Source organism: Nerophis lumbriciformis, linkage group LG22, assembly GCF_033978685.3.
Source record: "Nerophis lumbriciformis linkage group LG22, RoL_Nlum_v2.1, whole genome shotgun sequence".
Classification (NCBI taxonomy): Eukaryota; Metazoa; Chordata; class Actinopteri; order Syngnathiformes; family Syngnathidae; genus Nerophis; species Nerophis lumbriciformis.
Window position 1 is genome coordinate 34,514,959 of NC_084569.2, and position 23,671 is coordinate 34,538,629.

The following is a 23,671-nucleotide window of genomic DNA, read 5'->3' on the forward strand; positions in this document are numbered from 1 at the left end:
GTGCCGTTATAACAATGTATGCAGAGGATTCAACTGCAAGCTCATGCCATGAATTAAACCAAGTTCTATCTTGCGAGTTGAATTTTTTTTTAATGATTGGATAAAAAAAAACAAATTAGTTTTAAATATATGCAAAACTAAGAGTATTGTTTTTGGGTCACGGCATAAATTGGTTGCTACACCTAAACTTAACCTATCCAAAGCCGGTAAGCCTATACAACAGGTAGACAAATCAAAATTGCTGAGCATTGTCCAGTGTAGGGATGTCCCGATCCGATATTTGGATCGGATCGGCTGCCGATATTTGCCAAAAATTGCGTATCGGCAAGGCATGGGAAAACGCCGACCCAGATCCAGTTTAAAAAAAAACTCCGGTCCGTGTTTTCCAACGCACCGATTTAAATAATACATTCCACTTTTCAGCTGCTCCCTAATTTCCGTTCCGCATTTTCCAGCACACCTTCAACACATCCACAGGTCTGTGAATTCTCACGCAGTTGCTTTTAGCTGCTGGCATTACACGACAGGCTCTTCTCACTCTTTCCTGTGTCTCCCTCTCACAGACAGCAAGTGCACCTTCTTACACACGTCACATACTGTCACGACATACGTCACATACTGTCACGTCATACGTCACATACGTATACCCCAGCAGAGAGGTAGCAGCATGGCTAACGTTAGCTGTGATGCTAGCGCAGCCGTGCGAGCAACGCTCCCTCTAAGGTGCTCGCCTGTGCAATTGAGCACTGTTTAAGCGTCCTCTGGGCATAGCAAATCTATGCCACGCACAAAATCAAATAAAAAAATAAGCGCATAACAATTTTCGACACACAGACACGACAGAGAAAACAGTTTTCGTCATCATTGTTCAAATATTGTGACGTCTGTCGAGACGCTTATCTCCATTCGGTGCCACACGCCCACACCATCAAAATGCCGAGGCAAAAATTTCCACATCAACACCGTATGAAAAAATTAGTGATTTTTTTAGTTGTGATTTCCTTCTCTGCATGAAAGTTTAAAAGTAGCATATATTAATGCAGTATGAAGAAGAATGTTTTAATGTAGACATGCAAGCCTTGAAAGAAAATTTTGAAAATCAAGACTACATTTTCTGCAAATGGGTGCATTTCTACCCTATATTTTAACTTTAGATTTATTCTCATATCAAACTCTTTTGGCTGTCTTTTTGACACTTACATCCGGCGCTCCCCTCCACACCCTGGATTATAAATAATGTAAATAATTCAATGTGATTATCTTGTGTGATGACTGTATTATGATGATAGTATATATCTGATAGTATATATCTGTATCATGAATCAGTTTAAGTGGACCCCGACTTAAACAAGTTGAAAAACTTATTTGGGTGTTACCATTTAGTGGTCAATTGTACGGAATATGTACTTCACTGTGCAACCTACTAATAAAAGTCTCAATCAATCAATCAAAACACATAGAATCATCATACTGCTGTGATTATATGCATCAAGTGTTCATTCAAGGCTAAGGCAAAATATCGAGATATATATTGTGTATCGCAATATGGCCTTAAAATATCGCAATATTAAAAAAAGGCCAAATCGCCCAGCCCTAGTTCAATGATGCCATTTCTGTTTGTCATGTATAATTTTGTCTATTTTGTGTTTATCCTTGAATAAACAGGTCAGTTTCTTGTTACCAACCATTGTGTATTATTCAAACTCCCCTAATTCAGCTGGCTAGTTGTTATCAAAAGTACTAAAACCCTTTTCAACATGATTCTGACAACTAAGTAGGCTAAATAACTTTAAACTTTAATAAATGCTCGGATAGGCCAGTATCGGTATCGGTAAGTATCGGTATCGGTCAGTATCGGTATCGGATCGGAAATGCAAAAACAATATCGGTATCGGATCGGAAGTGCAAAAACCTGGATCGGGACATCCCTAGTCCAGTGTGTCAAAGAGAAGTTGAAGAGTAAAAAAAAATGTTGGACATTGTACACAAATTGTTTGAATGTCGGGACCAGCATTAAGGATTTTTAAAAATGGATATGCTCCTATGAAATGGACAGGAATGACTAAGCATCTCCCTTGCAACCCAGAGAGTCAGTGTAGTGTTGCACTCCTCACCATCTCCCTGCAAGAAGACCATGCCCAGCACCATGCACAGAGGGTGCATGTTGAACTCCTGTAACGAGCCGTCCCAAGCAAATCCCCCGTCGTAGTGACCCATCCACACTCCGGTCAACACCACGGACGCCAGGCCCAAAACCTGCGAGGCTCCCACCAGCAACGCAAACATGGAGCAAGAGGAACGTGGAGCAGAAATGTCCATCTGAAGAGAGAGAAACAGTCACTGAGTAGGACCAATGCCTGGAGGTCTGCTATTTGTAGACCAAATCCACTTATGAAATAGATAAGGACATCAAAAAGCACAGTAAACAGATTTATTTTTCCAATGTAAACATGTTTTTAGTCAGCCATTGCTTAAAGTCTCTAGTCAACTTGAAGCATTTGAAAATACAATCCAGTGGAACCTTTCCAGCAGGCACAAGACATGAAAACAACGTTGAGAACTTGTTGAATTAGGTCCTGACGTTTAGCAACTCAAACATAACGATGAAACAACATACTTTTTGACTACGCTGAATCAATGTTGGGTTCTGGCATTGATTTGATCGTAGAATTTTGGTCATTTCCCAACCAACAACGTGGATCCAACGTGAGCCATCAGCGTTGTCTCAATTTACAAATACAACTATATTGCAACGTCAAACGGCAAAGTCCGTTTTAAAGTACTGTACCGGTATGTATAATCAACGTTGTATCAATGTCCTGTGCCTGCTGGGTTTTATCCTCCATGTCACGACAGTCGAGCGATTTAGACCAAGCATGAGGCCAATCTTGCCAATTCCAATACGATCATCCATGAGTGAGATCAGCCGATACCAATACCGAGCACAAGTATTACCTGTAAATTTTTCATTGTATTTAGGCTAGTGCCATGCAGTTCAACAATATCAACACCATTTTTAAACTGGTTCCTTATTCTTCTTTATTACATACAATTGTTTGAGCAAAACAAAGTCCATAGTAAATAATAGGGCTGCGAATCTTTCGGTGTCCCAAGATTCGATTAAATATCGATTCTTGGGGTCACGATTCGATTCAAAATCGATTTTTTTCGATTCAACGCTATTCTCTTTTCAAAAACGATATTTTCCCGATTCAAAAGGATTCTCTATTCATTCAATACATAGGATTTCAGCAGGATCTACCCCAGTCTGCTGACATGCAAGCAGAGTAGTAGATTTTTGTAAAAAGCTTTTATAATTGTAAAGGACAATGTTTTATCAACTGATTGCAATAATGTAAATTTGTTTTAACTATTAAATGAACCATAGGAAGAGCTGGACGAAGTGGCTGGGGAGAGGGAAGTCTGGGCTTCCCTGCTTAGGCTGCTGCCCCCGCGACCCGACCTCGGATAAGCGGAAGAAGATGGATGGATGGATAGATGGATGGATGGATGGATATTAAATGAACCAAAAATATGACTTATTTTATATTTGTGGAAAATATTGGACACAGTGTGTTGTCAAGCTTATGAGATGTGATGCAAGTGTAAGCCACTGAGTGTGTTTTATTTTTTATAAATGTCTAATGATAATGTCAATGAGGGATTTTTAATCACTGCTATGTTGAAATTGTAACTAATATTGATACTGTTGTTGATAATCATTTTTGTTTCACTACTTTTTCGTTTGTTCTGTGTCGTGTTTGTGTCTCCTCAATTGCTCTGTTTATTGCAGTTCTGAGTAATGCTGGGTCGGGTTTAATTTTGGAATTGGATGGCATTGTTATGGTATTGCTGTGTATTGTTTTGTTGGATTGATTAATTAAAAAAAATTTAATAAATACATTTAAAAAATAAATCGTTTTTTTTTAAATAAGAATCGATTTGAATTCGAATCGATTTTTTCCCACACTAAACAATAACTAGACAAAAGCAAAAACTACGATCTACTACTCATTTAAATATTTTGAATTTTTTGGACTTCAAAGTCCTGTTGTGTGCAGGGAATTATTCCTTGAGTTTGTAAACATTAACAAAAACAACACAGAATAATATATAATGATACCGACCTAATCAGTCTGGTATCGATTATATACCGATACCAACCTGGTGGTAACGACACCACCAATTTATGTTTTGCTCCGCCCTCCTCTTACGTGTTGTGTACTGACTGTGACATTATGACACACCGACATTTGCTGTTATATTATTCTCTCTCTAACTCTTATTAATATTTTTGTTTATTTTCTGTTAATATATGCTTACTTTCTATTGTAACGCGATTCCATCAACACTTCTTAAACTTGTTGTTTTAAGATAGCTTAGCGGTTAACTAAACTGTTGGCTTGCTCTCGGTGGGTAACATGTTTAGCCTCATCCTCCATTGTTAATAATACTTTATAATGATAATTAAGAAATGCCGTTTATTTGCCGTGATGGAGATGATTATTATTAGATAAGGGGAGCGGCTCCACACTGTGTATGGAGACACATACAAACCCCGTTTCCATATGAGTTAGGAAATTGTGTTAGATGTAAATATAAACGGAATACAATGATTTGCAAATCATTTTCAACCCATATTCAGTTGAATATGCTACAAAGACAACATATTTGATGTTCAAACTGATAAACCTTTTTTTTTTTTGCAAATAATCATTAACTTTAGAATTTGATGCCAGCAACACGTGACAAAGAAGTTGGGAAAGGTGGCAATAAATACTGATAAAGTTGAGGAATGCTCATCAAACACTTATTTGGAACATCCCACAGGTGAACGGGCAAATTGGGAACAGGTGGGTGCCATGATTGGGTATAAAAGTAGATTCCATGAAATGCTCAGTCATTCACAAACAAGGATGGGGTGAGGGTCACCACTTGCGTGAGCAAATTGTTGAACAGTTTAAGAAAAACCTTTCTCAACCAGCTATTGCAAGGAATTTAGGGATTTCACCATCTACGGTCCGTAATATCATCAAAGGGTTCAGAGAATCTGGAGAAATCACTGCACGTAAGCAGCTAAGCCCGTGACCTTCGATCCCTCAGGTTGCACTGCATCAACAAGCGACATCAGTGTGTAAAGGATATCACCACATGGGCTCAGGAACACTTCAGAAACCCACTGTCAGTAACTACAGTTGGTCGCTACATCTGTAAGTGCAAGTTAAAACTCTCCTATGCAAGGCGAAAACCGTTTATCAACAACACCCAGAAACGCCGTCGGCTTCGCTGGGCCTGAGCTCATCTAATATGGACTGATACAAAGTGGAAAAGTGTTCTGTGGTCTGACGAGTCCACATTTCAAATTGTTTTTGGAAACTGTGGACGTCGTGTCCTCCGGACCAAAGAGGAAAAGAACCATCCGGATTGTTATAGGCGGAAAGTTGAAAAGCCAGCATCTGTGATGGTATGGGGGTGTATTAGTGCCCAAGACATGGGTAACTTACACATCTGTGAAGGCGCCATTAATACTGAAAGGTACATACAGGTTTTGGAGCAACATATGTTGCCATCCAAGCAACGTTACCATGGACGCCCCTGCTTATTTCAGCAAGACAATGCCAAGCCACGTGTTACATCAACGTGGCTTCATAGTAAAAGAGTGCGGGTACTAGACTGGCCTGCCTGTAGTCCAGACCTGTCTCCCATTGAAAATGTGTGGCGCATTTTGAAGCCTAAAATAGCACAACGGAGACCCCCGGACTGTTGAACAACTTAAGCTGTACATCAAGCAAGAATGGGAAAGAATTCCACCTGAGAAGCTTAAAAAATGTGTCTCCTCAGTTCCCAAACGTTTACTGAGTGTTGTTAAAAGGAAAGGCCATGTAACACAGTGGTGAACATGCACTTTCCCAACTACTTTGCCACGTGTTGCAGCCATGAAATTCTAAGTTAATTATTATTTGCAAAAAAAAATTAAGTTTATGAGTTTGAACATCAAATATCTTGTCTTTGTAGTGCATTCAATTGAATATGGGTTGAAAAGGATTTGCAAATCATTGTATTCCGTTTATATTTACATCTAACACAATTTCCCAACTCGCTGCTCCTCCACATGGAGAGGAGCCAGATGAGGTGGTTCGGGCATCTGGTCAGGATGCCACCCGAACGCCTTCCTAGGGAGGTGTTTAGGGCACGTCCGACCGGTAGGAGTCCATGAGGAAGACCCAGGACACGTTGGGAAGACTATGTCTCCTGGCTGGCCTGGGAACGCCTCAGGATCCCCCGGGAGGAGCTGCAGGACGAAGTGGCTGGGGAGAGGGACGTCTAGGCTTCCCTGCTTAGGCTGCTGCCCCCGCGACCTGACCTCGGACAAGCGGAAGAAGATGGATGGATGGATGGATGATCAGAGAGTATTAGGTTTTACAGTTCGAACAACGTGACAAAACCAATTCCGTGGAAAACAATGTGAGGAATGAGGACGGCCATATTTATGTTTGTTGATAGCCGGCTACTTCCCAGCTCATAGATGACAGTATGATGACAATTCTGAAGTTGCTTCCATTTATTGGAATGGACTTGGCACTCCGCCTCCGTCCTGATGGCAACTTTTAAATACAGTACAGTGCAGACATTCGCGGGAGAAGCAGCAAATAGGGTGAACACGAGTCCCTACACAGCTCTGTGCATGCAGTACACCAGGCAGTGAGTGACTGACACAGCGCCACAGTCAGCACAGTTCAGTACGTGAACCCGAATCACTTCTGCAGCAGCAGTTCTGTGTGCAGGTCGGCGAATCATGAGTCAGTCAGTAACAGATTCCCCAGCGGCAGATCTCTGTGTGTTGCAGTTCGCGAACGACACAAGCCCTCAGCACCCAATGAACGACGCGCACAGTGACTGAACGAGAGCCTCAATGTGACGTCCTCCTCCGCGACACAGTCAGTTCTCTGTGTCAGTAGGTTCGCGAGTCGTGATTCTGAATGAGTGACTGAGTGCAGCGCGAACCTGAATCGCGTCCTCAGTAAGGCTGAAACGACGCGTCGACGTAGTCGACATCATCGGTTACGTAAATACGTCGACGCCGTTTTTGTGCGTCGGCGCGTCGCATATTTACGTCACTCTACTTTACTGTCATGGCGGAGCGCAAAGCAGACGATGCGAGCGAGGGGAAAAAAGCACGCCAAAAGTCGTCAAAAGTGTGGGAGTATTTCAATAAACGGCCTAATAATGTTGTTGTATGCACACTGTGTCGAGCGGAAATGGCCTATCATAGCAGCACAACGGCTATGAACGAACATTTGAAAAGAAAACCCCCGACAGCGTTCTTGCCATCACCATCAACAAGTCAATCGTCCGCGTGCGTATACGTTGTCATTATTACACAAAAACATGAATGTGTCATTTGTATCTGCGTTGTAAATTCATAAACTAAAGCACCGTTTCGCTCTGAGAGGCGCGTTTGGCGTGCCTGTTCAGTGTTTACAAAGACGCGCTCCTCTTTAACGCTGTGGAGAGGCGGAGGCGGCGAGCGAGCGGCGAGGCGGGGCGCGCCGGGAGCGACGCCGCAATCGTGCCCAGGTGCGCGATCCGCGCAGTTGGAAGAGAAAAGACTTTGTGTAAAATTAAAAGATTGTAAACCTGGCAAAGCCGTCTGGCGTTCAGTCTGTCGGTCCTGAAAGAACCCCACGGCACAAGACGTGTCACAAACGCTAACGTTAATTAGTTGTGCAAATACCTTTTACAACATTAACAGTTACATATACTATGTACAAACTAACAATTAACTTTCACTTTAATCATACTATCATTGTTGTGTTATTAAGCAAAATAAGCAATACTTTTACTTTTGTTGAAATGTTTACACTGTACACTTTTTTGTATTGGATGTTTAGCTTTATTTTTGCACATTTTAGCAAATAAGCAATACTTTTACTTTTGTTGAAATGTTTACACTTGTTACAGAATATTTCCGTTTTGCACTTTTTTGTATTGGATGTTTATCTTTATTTTTGCACATTTTAAAGCAAAATAAGCAATACTTTTACTTTTGAAATGCTTATACTATTCCAGAATATTAAGATTTGCACTGGATGTTTACTTTTATATTTGCACATTAAAAAGCAAATAAGCTACTTTTAATTTTGTTAAATGTTAAAAGTTTTAAATGTTTACATTGTTACAGAATATTTTGTCATGTTGTTGTCAATGTTGACTGAGTGGCCATACTTTTTTTTTTGTAAATAAAAGCCATGCCTTTTGAAAAAACTGGCCTACATTTATTTTTTCCTCTTCATTTTAAATTTAAAAAAAAATCGGTAAAAGGAAAAATAATCTATAGATTAATCGAAAAAAAATAATCTATAGATTAACCGATTAATCGAAAAAAATAATCTATAGATTAATCGATAGAAAAATAATCGTTAGCTGCAGCCCTAGTCCTCAGCGACAACCAGTCAGTTCTTGTAGGTTCGTGAAGCGAACCTGAATCACTCAGCTACAGTTCTGTGGGCCAGAAGGCGACAGACGTGAATCGCTCTCTGCCCTGACAGACTCCCCTTGACGTTCGCAAACAGACATTGCAGCTGTAGTAGAGATTCTATTACTTTTAAAAACACTGTGCGTGCGTTTCCGGCCTGTCCAATAAACAAAATGTGACTAAATGTCTTGGTTGTTAAATATGTTTTATTGCACTGAAATGAAAATAAGAAATAAATAAAAGTGGGGGGGAAAAAAAATAGTAATAGCCTACTAAAATGCTTGCAATCAACAGTTAAATAAATAGGCCTCGTTTGTTTAGTGCAAAAACAAATATTAAATTAAGAGACCCTTAACAAATGTCAACATAAAAACTAAATGTTCTGTAGCAAAGAAAATGTAAACTTAAATATGCAAACAAAAAGAAAATAAATACCTTCAAAATAAAACAAATAAATTAAGAGCCAGAAATGCCAACATAAAAATTAAATGTTCTGTAGCCTACGTTTAAAAATATAACAAAGAAAATATCAACTTAAATGTGCAAACAAAAAGAAAATAAATAGGCTACCTTAAATAAAACAAAACAAATATTAAACCAAGTGCCAGAAATGCCAACATTAAAACTAAAATTTCTGTAGCTTACATTTAAAAATATAAAAATTGAAATATCAACTTAAATATGCAATAAAAAAAAAGAAAATAAATAGCTTAAATAATATAAAAATCAAGAAACTAAACACACACACACACCAAAAGTGTCAAACAAAGGAAAGATTGTTCTTGCACATTATGTTCTCTTTCAAGGTATTTTCGTCCAAAGATCTTGCCCCTACTCCAGATTTGCATTTAAAAATACAAGCTGGCTGACTTTGGATGAGCTGAGACGATTATTTTTGTTACAATAACTGTGTAAATAATAGCCTATGTACGTGTACATACATTAGTTATTATTTTTATTTTAAATCTTCTCAAAACAGCCTGCCCTACACTTTACCCCCCGCCCCTCCCCCTCGCGCCGCTGCTGCTCAGCCTTGCCCTGCACTGACTTTCTTTCTGTCTCCTCTACTCTCATAACTTGATGTGTTGAGATAATGGGGTCGGTGTTTGTTTTCATTAGCCGTTAGCTTGGAGAATGAATGGAGAGCGGATGCCAATGGCATGAAACATATCCCCGCGACGGGAGGAGAATCACTCGCGGCATTGGGGCAAGCAGAGCAGAGAGCGAGAGCGTTGTCGTTCACTGAGTGATTCATGTCGTTAATCCGCGGTGAACGAATCGTTCGCTCAGTCCCTTCCCCCCGCCCCCATGATGAGTAGCTGGCTGCGTCGTTCGCCGACGTCGAGGGTTCAGTGAGTCACAGAATGCGCCAGTTCCACTCATACCGGCATGGTCGCGGCGGAGCTCAACTGAACTGAGAAAGGAACGAATCAGTTCATGAAGTGATTCGGTTCAGTACGTTCACTCAAAAGATTCGTTCTTTCGAACGAATCGTTCGCAAACGACACAACATTAGTGTGTTGCAAACTGAGCAGTTTAAAGTCCTGAATGGTTGGTTTATCCATCCATCCATTTTCTACCGCTTATTCCTTTCGGGGTCGCGGGGGGCGCTGGAGCCTATCTCAGCTACAATCGGGCGGAAGGCGGTGTACACCCTGGACAAGTCGCCACCTCATCGCAGGGCTAACACAGATAGACAGACAACATTCACACTCACATTCACACACTAGGGCCAATTTTTTTAGTGTTGCCAATCAACCTATCCCCAGGTGCATGTTTTTGGAGGTGGGAGGAAGCCGGAGTACCCGGAGGGAACCCACGCAGTCACGGGGAGAACATGCAAACTCCACACAGAAAGATCCCGAGCCTGGGATTGAACCCCAGACTACTCAGCACCTTCGTATTGTGAAGCAGACGCACTAACCCCTCTTCCACCATGCTGCCCTGGTTGGTTTATTCATTGTTATTTCATTTTCTAATTTATTAGCCTGTGGAAAAAGTTAATGTTGATATTTACCTCAGAAGGCTGCAAATAGAAAAGAGGCATTCAATTTTGTATTTAAATTGTATTTGAAATGCCATTTATATTTTTAAATTATTATTATTATTATTTGAAACTCGATTTTGCATGTCACTATAAAGTTATATAAGCCTTGCTTGTTCAATATTCAATGCAAAACTTGTTTGGGTCCCTATTAAAAGGTTTATTTGTTCAATCTTGGCCCGCGGCTTTGTTTAGTTTTAAATTTTGGCCCACTCTGTATTTGAGTTTGACACCCTTGCTGTAGATGATGCTACATATGTAAAAAAAAAAATAAACCACATGATGTTAGTGCACCAGTCGAGGAAAATGAGCAAACTACATAAATAACATCCTGTAATTTGAAGTAGACATGTGCCTCACAATACGAAGGTCCTGAGTAGTCCTGGGTTCAATCCCAATCCTCAATCTTTCTGTGTGGAGTTTGCATGTTCTCCCCGTGACTGCGTGGGCTCCCTCCGGGTACTCCGGCTTCCTCCCACCACCAAAAACATGCACCTGGGGATAGGTTGATTGGCAACACTAAATTGGTGAATGTGAGTGTGAATGTTGTCTGTCTATCTGTGTTGGCCCTGTGATGAGGTGGCGACTTGTCCAGGGTGTACCCCGCCCTCCGCCCGAATGCAGCGGAGATAGGCTCCAGCACCCCCCGCTACCCCAAAAGGGACAAGCGGTAGAAAATGGATGGATGGATGAACTCAGTGATATGTTTTCAAGACATCCATCCATCCATTTTCTACCGCTTATTCCCTTTGGGGTCGCGGGGGGCGCTGGAGCCTATCTCAGCTACAATCGGGCGGAAGGCGGGGTACACCCTGGACAAGTCGCCACCTCATCGCAGGGCCAACACAGATAGACAGACAACATTCACACACTAGGGCCAATTTAGTGTTGCCAATCAACGTATCCCCAGGTGCATGTCTTTGGAGGTGGGAGGAAGCCGGAGTCACGGGGAGGACATGCAAACGCCACACAGAAAGATCCCGAGCCCGGGATTGAATCCAAGACTACTCAGGACCTTCGTATTGTGAGGCAGACGCACTAACCCCTCTACCACCGTGCTGCCCGTTTTCAATACATATATATTTAAAATAAAAATGAAAAAAAATGAACATATGCACACCTTTATCCAGATTCTCACCAAAGTCAAATACAGTATTTGTTTTCTTTGTCTTCTCCAACGGTTTGTAACGTTTTTTTTGTGTGTGTTTGTTTTGTTCTGTTTTCTTTGCATAATTTACTGTTTTACGACATGAAAAAGGTCGTTAAAACAAGAAAGCTTGTGGGGGACTTAAGTGCAAAGTTGCATGTCGGCGGTTTTTTTAGGGTGCACAATATTTATAACTCTTCAGTTGAATAAATGAGCGACATAATATGTTATAACCAGCAGAGTGAGCGGATTTATACTTCAAACGTCACTATTTCATAACTTAAGAATTGAAAATGTAATAATAAGGTAATAATAATAATAATACATAATTATTATTTTTTTAAAGCGGCGGACATGCACATTAATCAAATAAAAGTTCCGAGTATCATGACGGTTTTTCACGTCATCTGCCATCTGACATATCCGTCACTTTGACACGAAAACAGTCCGTGTTTTAAGAATAAACCAAATATTAATACTTACTTGGTGGCGTTTGGTTGACAAAGTCCTGTTCCCGGAGTGACAATTTAATACATCCGCCTTTTCCCTGCCTCAAGTCGTGTACGTCCGCGTGAACCTGCGCGTGTCCTCCTTAGTGGCAATAGGCGGATCGACTCAAAATGTCGATAGTACAGATACCAAGGTAGGAGCCGTATCGGATTGATACTAGGGCGATATTTTTCCCCAATCGCCTCTATTTTGATCAAACAGTACGTACTACAATTTATACAGTGGTGCCTCGGTTTTCGTTTTTGATTGACTGAAGCTTTTATAAGTAGATTGCACAGTACAGTAGGGGAAGGTGGGGCTAAAAGTCACAAGGGGTAAGTTGTCACAAGCCTATTCTCAGCATGTCCAGTAGAGGGAGCAATCTGTTAAAGTCATAACATCCGGGAAACATACTTCTGTTTAAGCGGGAGTGTCAGCCATCTTGTTGCTAGTTAGTGATTTTTACCTTCTTATGAAGACGATTTGCTCAAGGTAGGAATTTTGATGTTACACTAATGTTTGTAATCACAAACATAATCTTTTTGTTGCAATAAATAGTAAAAAACATAAGTAATGAACTTCTAGTTTAGATATGTAAAGCGTGTCGACCCGAACATGACGTTTTGAACCAGAAGATGCCATGAGTCGAGAGTAACACGTCTCCGTCATTTTACTGGAATAATTGTAGATTTATGTTATGTTTAGGCTAAGCTGAGTCTATTTGTACAACCTAAAATAATATTTATTTGCAGTTGCGGGACTACAAACGAAAAACAGAACGTGGACGGTTTTCGAAAGATGCTGAAGCTGTTGTTAAAGTGGTCTAAGCATCAGAAAATCAGCCAGCATCAATGACGTAAAATATAAAACCTTAGATTTTCTGGGAGACTCTCGAAATTCAGCGCCTCTCCTAAAAACCTCCCGGGACAATTTTTTTCCCGAAATTCAGGCGGACCTGAGTGAGCCTGTTTTCACGTCCGCTTTCCCACAATATAAACAGCATGCCTGCCCAATCACGTTATAACTGTAGAATGATGGAGGGCGAGTTCTTGGTTTCTTATGTGGGTTTATTTGTTGTTCGGCAGTTTCATTAACGTCCTCCCAGCACGATAACAACACACAACAACAGCAGTCACGTTTTCGTCTGCCGTAAACAGCAATGTTGTGACACTCTTAAACAGGACAATACTGCCATCTACTGTACATGCATATGTGACAATAACATATACGGCTTTTAGAGAGTGCAGTGCACAACTGCGCACACAACAAGGAGACGAAGCGGAATGCATCATTAGAGAGGGTGTTCAGCATGGTTAGAAAAATAGTGACAGAGAATAGAACAAGGATGGACAATTCAACCCTTAACTCAACAATGAGTAGATGAGTGTTATGTGTGTGTATATGTGTAAATAAATGAACTATGAAATTCAAGTATTTCTCTTATTTATATATATATATATATATATATATATATATATATATATATATATATGTATATATATATATATATGTATATATATATATATATATATATATATATATATATATATATATATATATATATATGTGTGTGTATATATATATATATATGTGTATATATATATATATATATATATATATATGTGTATATATATATGTATGTATAAAATAAATATATATATATATATATATATAGCTAGAATTCACTCAAATATATATATATATATATATATATATATATATATATATACACACATGTATATATATATATATATATATATATATATATATATATATATATACACATGTATATATATATATATATATATATATATATATATATATATATATATATATGTATATATATATATATATATACACATGTATATATATATATATATATATGTATATATATATATATATATACACATGTATATATATATATATATATATATATATATATATATATATATATATATATATATATATATATATATATATATATATGAAATACTTCACTTGGTGAATTCTAGCTGTAAATATACTCCTACCCTCTTAACCACGCCCCACCCCCGAACAGTGTAGGACTGACTTGGTAGGATATGTACAGCAAGTAGTGGACATAGTGAGAGAGAGAGATCAGAAAGCATAAGAATACGTATCTACATTTGATTATTTACATTTGATTATTTACAATCTGGGGAGGTGGGATGTGGAAGGGAGGGTGTTAGTATAGGGTTGAAGTTGCCTGGAGATGTTCTTTTAGTGCGGTTTTGAAGGAGGATAGAGATGCCCTTTCTTTTACACCTGTTGGGAGTGCATTCCACATTGATGTGGCATAGAAGGAGAATGAGTGAAGACCTTTGTTAGATCGGAATCTGGGTTTAACGTGGTTTGTGGAGCTCCCCCTGGTGTTGTGGTTATGGCGGTCATTTACGTTAAGGAAGTAGTTTGACATGTACTTCGGTATCAGGGAGGTGTAGCGGATTTTATAGACCAGGCTCAGTGCAAGTTGTTTTACTCTGTCCTCCACCCTGAGCCAGCCCACTTTGGAGAAGTGGGTAGGAGTGAGGTGGGATCTGGGGTGGAGGTCTAGAAGTAATCTGACTAGCTTGTTCTGGGATGTTTGGAGTCTAGATTTGAGGGTTTTGGAGGTGCTAGGGTACCAGGAGGTGCATGCGTAATCGAAAAAGGGTTGAACGTGAGTTCCCGCTAGAACCCTCATGGTGCTTTTGTTGACCAGAGAGGAGATTCTGTAAAGAAACCTTGTTCGTTGGTTGACCTTTTTGATGACCTTGGTTGCCATTTTATCACAGGAAAGATTAGCCTATAGAATGGAACCTAGGTAGGTGACCTCATCTTTCCTGGTGATAACAATGTCACGTTGGTAATCTATTCCAAGAGGTTGTACAAAAACTGGAACAATTTTACCCCTAAGAAATATTGTCAATTCAGACACCTTCAAAAAATAATAACACAATTTATAGATTTAAAAAAATATATAGCTTTACATGCAAAAACCTGGGTTTGATCGAACCCAGGTTAAGAACCACTGCTATAAAACCATCAAAACAATAATACTGCAGCAAACGCAACCCCAGTAGCATTTTAATCTAAATTATGCAAATAACAGCCCATGGGCGGCTATTTAGACTTAGGCGGTTATTAGGAAGAGGCGGTTAATTCACAAAATGGGGTCAGACCCCGGGCGGCTATTAGGACATGGGCAGTTATTTGCCCAAGGGCGTTTATTTGGTAATATACAGTATACGAAAATAGGGGCGTGAAAACTTTGATACCAGTGTATACTGTTAATTCAGTGGTTCTTAACCTGGGTTCCATCGAACCTTAGGGGTTCGGTGAGTCGGGCTCAGGGGTTCGGCGGAGGTCAAGACACACCCGACTCATCGTGTAAATAACAACTTCTACATATCTGCGTATTACGGATACGGCAACAGCAGAAGTCACACTGATTTGCAGGTGTGTAATTTGTTGTGAGTTTATGCACTGTGTTGGTTTTGTTCTTTGAACAAAGTGATGTTCATGCACGGTTCATTTTGTGCACCAGTAAAAAAAACATGGTAACACTTTAGCATGGGGAACATATTCACCATTAATTAGTTGAATATCAACATGCAAATTAGTAACATATTGGCTCTTAACTAGTCATTATTAAGTACTTATTAATGCCTTATTCGGCATGGCCTTATTATAACCCTAACCCTCTAACCCTGGCCCTAACCCAGGCCTGGGCAATTATTTTGACTCGGGGGCCACATTTAGAAAACAAAATGTGTCTGGGGGCGAATATATCTATTTTTAGGAACACTAATACAAAACCTCACAATAATGTCTGATTGAATGCTAAAATCTTCATGACAGACCGCCTTAAAAAACGTAATGGAATTTTACATTTTTCTATGAACGATAAAACACTGAATATTGACAAAATATGAATGTCACACCCCCTTTCGATCGACATATTTTACAATCAAGTGAACCGCAACAAAAATGCAACAAACAGTGAAAAAAGAACGCAAAGGATACAAAATAAACCCACCTACAATCTGATACATCTGATACATCACTGAGCTTTAGAACTTTGTCGTGAAAATCTCCTTCCGCGTCTGTGGAAACGCTTCGCACCCACACTGCTTGGTGCCTCGTCTGAGCTGCTGTGACGTTGATTACCATAGTAACTAATTAGATGACCATAGTAACTAATTAGATTACCATAGTAACTGGTATATCATCCAAAAGCGCAGATTGTAACCATTGAAATACTTAGTATAGTTGAAGACTTACGGTCATTAGAAAACATCACTGCACATCATAATGGCAGCTACACTTTACATCTTAAACATCTAAAAAAAAATTATTTGGGAATGTCCGGCGGGCCAGTTTGAAAAGCTTAACGGGCTTTAATTTGCCCAGGTCTGCTCTAACCCTAACCCTAACCAAATAACTCTAAATTAAGTCTTTGTTACTTAGAATATGTTCCCCATACTAAAGTGTTACCAAAAGCATATAACTTTGTCTTGAATTTGAAAAAAAACATTTTATTTTCCACTAAAGAAGGGTTCGGTGAATGCGCACATGAAACTGGTGGGGTTCGGTACCTCCAACAAGGTTAAGAACCACTGTGTTGAGTTTATTGACACTAATATTTGATACAGATTTTTTTTCCCCCTAATTATAATCATGACCAATAAATTAAAGACAACCTAGTTCGAATCAAAAAGGGTCTTGACAATGTTCAATTAATACTGGACTTGTATTTATTTGGTATCGAATTGGTACTAAATTCAGCAGTATCGCCACCCTCCACTTCCAAAATAAGACCAAGCCACGTGACTGCAAATGCGGAAATAACAAGCTCCGGGATGCTGCTGCCATCATTTTAATGTCGCTCCACTCAATTGTGTGATCGCTAATGTGCGCACAATAGTGTTTAAAGGTGGAGTGGGTGGCAGAAAAGGGCAATTAAGATAGAGACGTCACATGAAATGGCTATTGCTCGGGTTGATGACTAACTGCTGCTTAACGTGAAGGGTCGGTTGCCTTGGCAACGTTGGAGGAGAGCGTGATGTCAAGGAAGCAAGATGGGTGTGTCTGACATTGAATCAGCAAGCCAGTTTATTATCAAAGTATTATTCATGTAACGGACAATAATAAATGGTCTTTTATATTTTGCACAGTAACCCTGTTTAACAGTAACATCGGTGTGTGTACGTCATACTGCACATGGAAGCACCCTTTTGTCCCTTTTTAGTAAGATAAAGCTACAAAAAACAGTTAACAGGTAAAGTATCGGATTGATAGCAAATACTATAGGGATAAGAACGTCATTTTTCAGTTCTCGTCAACTTTTATTTTCATGAATGTATGTGTTTTAGTTGTGGTGTTGTTTATGCCAATATGAGTACTATATTGCTTACCAACCATGAAATAAGCCATATCGACAAAAAGTCTCGACACGCTTTGACGTTTGCAGCTTCACTAGTTGGCAGGTAATTTTTTTTTTTTGCATATACAATTTTTTTTTTTTTTTTACACATTAATAATGTATAAACGAAGGTTAATCGTGTAATTTATTTTGAACGCACCTTTACCATACCCGCGGATGGTTACATGAAAGGCGACTATCGAGGTTGTTATACGGTCGGGGATCAGGTCAATACATACGTCAGTGCAAATCTTTTTTTTTTTTTTTTTTTTGACAACTTTATTTATAAAACATACATGACATTACACGTTTACAAAATGGACTTAGACTTCCTTTTTATTGTCATTCAAATTTGGATTTTACAGCACAGATAAGAACGAAATTTCGTTACAAAAGCTCATGGTAGTGCAGGATAAAAAAGCAATAAGGTGCATATATAAATAAATAAATATATATAAATAATATATATAATATATATATAAAATAAATAAATATATATAAATAAATAAATAGATTACTGTACAGATAAATATATTGCACTTTTTCACATACGTCCACGTTTATGGATGTATGTTATATTGTCTTTTTTATTCCAGCGAGTTAATCCATTTTGGGGGGAGTTGAGGGGATAATTTAATTATGATGCGTTCAAGAGTCTTACGGCCTGAGGGAAGAAGCTGTTACAGAACCTGGAGGTTCTGCTTCGGAGGCTGCGGAACCTCTTTCTAGAGTCCAGCAGTGAAAACAGTCCTTGGTGGGGGTGGGAGGAGTCTTTGCAGATTTTCTGAGCCCTGGTCAGGTAGCGGCTTTTTGCCATCTCCTGGATAGGAGGAAGAGGAGTCCTGATGATCTTTTCCGCCGTCCTCACCACTCTCTGGAGAGACTTCCAGTCTGAGGCACTGCAGGCTCCAGTCCAGACAGAGATGCTGTTGGTCAGCAGGCTCTCTATAGTGCCTCTGTAGAATGGGGGGAGGGAGCTGTGCTCTTTTCATCCCACGCAAAAAGTGCATGCGCTGCTGAGCTCTTTTTACAAGAGCTCCGGTGTGTAGGGACCAGGTTATATTGTCAGTTATCTACACCCCCAGGAACTTGGTGCTGCTTACTATCTCCACCGCTGTGCCGTTGATGAAGACTGGAGCGTGGCTGGACTGGTGCTTCCTGAAGTCAACGATGATCTCCTTGGTCTTGTTGACATTCAGGACCAGGTTGTTGGTTCTGCGCCAGTCAACCAGATGTTTCACCTCCTCCCTGTAGTCCATGTCATTGTTGTCACGGATGAGGCCCACTACTGTCGTGTCGTCCGCATACTTCACATGTCAATGCAAAGGCAAAATTGTAGTACAAAAATGGGAACGGTAAAATAAAATAAGAAAGAACTAGAACATATCTGTAATAAACAAGAAACAAGTGAAAAACAAAATCATCAAAAGCCTTTAGCAAAAATGAGCAAATAATTTGGGTATTTGTGTTCTGTATTAATTTTGAGGGATTTTAGATACAACTGTTTTTAAAATAAATTATATTTGGGGAATTTTTTTTTAATTTGTATTTGTTTATATAACTTTGCAAGGCATAATACAGTGTTGCATGAGATTTCTTCTTTTCTCTTTTTGAAAAGTAATAAACAAGAAACAAGTGAAAAACAGAATCACCAAAAGCCTTTAGCAAAAATGAGCAAATAATTTGGGTATTAGTGTTCTGTATTAATTTTGAGAGATTTTAGATACAACTGTTTTTAAAATAAATTATATCTGGAGTAGTTTTTTTGTTGTTGTTGTATTTGTTTATATAAATTTGCAAGGCATAATACAGTGTTGCATGAGATTTCTTCTTTTCTCTTTTTGAAAAGTAATAAACAAGTGAAAAACAGAATCATCAAAAGCCTTTAGAAAAAATGAGCAAATAATTTGGGTATTTGTGTTCTGTATAATTTTGAGGGAATTTTAGATACAACCGTTTTTAAAATAAATCATATTTGGGGTATTTTTTTTTTTAATTTGTATTTGTCTATATAACTTTGCAAAGCATAATACAGTGTAGCATGACATTTCTTCTTTTCTCTTTTTGAAAAGTGTACCAAATAAAATATCATTAGCGTCAGTGCACATATTAGTGAGGAGTTTAACTGGCAAATTTAAAATTAAAAATACTTTAGGTACAACAGTTAGCAAGTTTTGAACAAATAAATCATGTGCATTGAAGAAAAGTATTTTGAAAATGTTCCTGCATGCAACATTGTGACAATAACATTGCATTTGTGTCGGAATATTGGGGTATTCTTGCAAGCTAATAAAAAATATGAAACAAGTTAATTACAATTAATGAAAACTGCAAATTACAATTATCCATCCATCCATCCATTTTCTCGCGGGGGGTGCTGGAGCCAATCCTAGCTGCACATGGGCAGAAGGCGGGGCACACCCTGGACAAGTCGCCACCTCATCACAGGGCCAACACAGATAGACAGACAACATTCACACTCACATTCACACATGATGCAAGTTAGTTTAAATGAATCAAAAATGCAGAGGTGCGATGAATCTAACAGCACTACTTTTAAAACAGGTTGAACAGAGAGTTTTGGTGGGAAGTGGTTGGTGCAGTGTCCTCTCTGTCCTCTTGGGGGCACCGCAGCATAATAATTTCACTGGCATTGTAGATAAACTGCATAGTTGCAATGGCAGGTAAGAACTAGACAAGTAGGTAGGTAGCAACTAGATAGATAGGTAAGTAGGTAGCAACTAGATAGGTAGGTAGCATCTAGATCAGTGGTTCTTAACCTAGTTGGGGGTACCAAACCCCACCAGTTTCAAATGCGCATTCACCGAACCCGTCTTTAGTGAAAAATAAAATGTGTTTTTTTTCAAATTCAAGACAAAGTTATATGTTTTTGGTAACACTTTAGTATGAGGAACATATTCTAAGTAACAAAGACTTAATTTAGAGTTATTTGGTTAGGGCTAGGGTTAGGGTTAGGGTTATAATAAGGCCATGCCGAATAAGGCATTAATAAGTACTTAATAATGACTAGTTAAGAGCCAATATGTTACTAATTTGCATGTTAATAAGCAACTAATTAATGGTGAATATGTTCCCCATACTAAAGTGTTACCATGTTTTTTTTACTGGTGCACAAAATGAACCGTACATGAACATCACCTTGTTCAAAGAACAAAACCAACACAGTGCATAAACTCACAACAAATTACACACCTGCAAATCAGTGTGACTTCTGCTGTTGCCATATCCGTAATACGCCGATAGAGAGAATTTTTTATTTACACGATGAGTCGGGTGTGTCTTGACCTCCACCGAACCCCTGAGCCCGACTCACCGAACCCCTAGGGTTCGATCAAAGCCAGGTTAAGAACCACTGAGATAGATAGATAAGTAGGTAGCATCTATATATAAGTAGGTAGGAACTATATAGGTGAGTAGGTAGGTCGATGGGTAGGTGGGTTAACAGAGCGATAGGTAGATTTCCTTTGATCTTCAGTATCCAAGGTGTGGCCCGGAGGCTATTTGTGGCCTGCAGCTAATTTTTTTCCTGGACCCTACAAAAAAACAACACTGCCTGCATTAGATCATCATGAACGGAACGACTTGGCAAGGTCGTTGCTACGAAACCCACCTCCCCAGAGGACAAAGAAGCTATACATTCCTTCCTTGTCTTTCATGGACGTACACTTGTTGTTTGTTGACTTTTGTTGGACTGACTGGCTGTGTTTGATGGGAAACGGAGCAGCGCCCCTGGCGGATGCCCGTCCCCTAACCTAGGCTGACCATATTGTGAAATCCCCAAAAGAGGACACATATATGCGTGCCAAGGCCGGGACTAGGTGAACATTTGCCAATGATTCTCGAACTTGCTTTATAAATAATATATTTATTTAAATAAAGCATTTTTTCTCCTCTGTTGACAGCAGTGTTGGCGCTAGGAACGTTCAAAATGGTACATTTTTGGGGTCCAACTTTTTTGTAAGCATTTTGAAAAAAAATAAAAAAAACGTATGCATTATCCTGTTATATCTCACATTCTATATTGTGTTTTGGAAAAAGGTTGTCATAAACGTTACTTCATTCATTAAAAAAATAATACAAAAAGAAAACAAATGTGTAAACATATGTAAATGTATTCAGTTATAAACATTCATTCACTTTCTTCTTTCCTTCATTGATCTAAACTTTACCACTGCTGGTAGTTTTTTCTATGTTTTTATTTCATAAGTTGTAGGTGTATTTATTTCAGTATAAAAGTGTAAAAAGTGTTTTGCTTGGGTCATGAAATGATGATAATGGTGTGCCAGGGCATACATACATTTTATATTTAACGCTTAAATCTCTGGAGTCTACATCAACTTCACATCTATCCCTCATTTCAAAATGTTTTAGTTTTTTTTGTGTTGTTTTTTTGTTTTCCGCCCTTTTTTGTCAAACAAAACTACGTTTTTAATGGCAAACACACAAAATATGCAGAATCTTCCACCAAAAATATTTTTCTTAGTGGAATATTTGATGTGAAGTAATGGGAACCTTGGATAGGTCAATAATTCATAATAACATTGATTTTGATTCAATATTATGTTTTGAGCAATGACAGTTTGAAAGAAAAAAAAAAACAGTTTTGTTTTAATTAGTCAACATTGCAACTTTTTCTAAATTACATTTCACCTTTAAGCGTTTTTATTTCACTTTTGTTATGTTTTTGTTTATTTTAATAGTATTTTTAGAATGTGCCGTGGGCCTTTAAAACATTAGCTGTGGGCCGCAAATGGCTTCCGGGGCACACTTTTGACACCCCTGCTATAGATAATAAAACATTAAATCTGATAAATCTATGGATAAAAAGCAGAGCCTGGCGACACATACTCTCCCTGTCTCTGCCCCTCCCTCACGAATGCTGCTGCGTGCGCACACCTTCACAATTTGTTTTGTTTTTAACCCCTTCTTAACCCTGGACGTACATTGAAAATACACGCAACCCTAACTCAAAATGCCGGACATTTGAGGCATTTAAGAAACTCCGCCCGGACAGCCCCGCAACAGAGGACATCCATCCATCCATCCATCCATCCATCCATCTTCTTCCGCTTATCCGAGGTTGGGTCGCGGGGGCAGCAGCCTACGCAGGGAAGCCCAGACTTTCCTCTCCCCAGCCACTTCGTCCAGCTCTTTCCGGGGGATCCCGAGGCGTTCCCAGGCCAGCCGGGAGACATAGTCTTCCCAACGTGTCCTGGGTCTTCCCCGTGGCCTCCTACCGGTCGGACGTGCCCTAAACACCTCCCTAGGGAGGCGTTCGGGTGGCATCCTGACCAGATGCCCGAACAACCTCATCTGGCTCCTCTCGATGTGGTGGAGCAGCGGCTTTACTTTGAGCTCCTCCCGGATGACAGAGCTTCTCACCCTATCTCTAAGGGAGAGACCCACCACCCGGCGGAGGAAACTCATTTCGGCCGCTTGTATCCGTGGTCTTGTCCTTTCGGTCATAACCCAAAGCTCATGACCATAGGTGAGGATGGGAACGTAGATCGACCGGTAAATTGAGAGCTTTGCCTTCCGGCTCAGCTCCTTCTTCACCACAACGGATCGATACAGCGTCCGCATTACTGAAGACGCCGCACCGATCCGCCTGTCGATCTCACGATCCACTCTTCCCTCACTTTCACGATCCACTCTTCCCTCACTCGTGAACAAGACTCCTAGGTACTTGAACTCCTCCATTTGGGGCAGGGTCTCCTCCCCAACCCGGAGATGGCACTCCACCCTTTTCCGGGCGAGAACCATGGACTCGGACTTGGAGGTGCTGATTCTCATCCCAGTCGCTTCACACTCAGCTACGAACCGATCCAGTGAGAGCTGAAGATCCTGGCCAGATGAAGCCATCAGGACCACATCATCTGCAAAAAGCAGAGACCTAATCCTGCAGTCACCAAACCGGATCCCCTCAACGCCTTGACTGCGCCTAGAAATTCTGTCCATAAAAGTTATGAACGAGGACAAAAAAGAGGACATGTCCGGGGAAAAGAGGACGTATGGTCAGTCTACCTAACCCCCATTGCAAGTCTCGAGTTTCGTGTGTCTTAATATGTG

General features: G+C 39.7%; 2 protein-coding genes across 5 annotated transcripts in view; one reads left to right on the top strand and one right to left on the bottom strand.

Annotated features, from left to right (window-relative positions):
* cyb561 (cytochrome b561) overlaps window positions 1-12,259 on the bottom strand; it is a 31,589-nt gene extending 19,330 nt beyond the window's left edge. Inside the window, exons 1-2 of the mRNA XM_061973782.1 lie at window positions 12,151-12,259; window positions 2,115-2,319 (exon numbers count right to left, since the gene is read on the bottom strand). Of these exons, the coding sequence (XP_061829766.1) occupies window positions 2,115-2,319 (205 nt within the window). The 5' untranslated portion in view covers window positions 12,151-12,259. The remainder of the gene's footprint in view (window positions 1-2,114; window positions 2,320-12,150) is intronic.
* The window catches only part of hdac5 (histone deacetylase 5), a 187,145-nt gene continuing 175,641 nt past the window's right edge, over window positions 12,168-23,671 (top strand). For all 4 annotated transcript variants that reach the window (XM_061973770.1, XM_061973766.1, XM_061973767.1 and 1 more), the window contains exon 1: window positions 12,168-12,310. The gene's annotated coding sequence lies outside the window, so the exon portion shown is untranslated. The remainder of the gene's footprint in view (window positions 12,311-23,671) is intronic.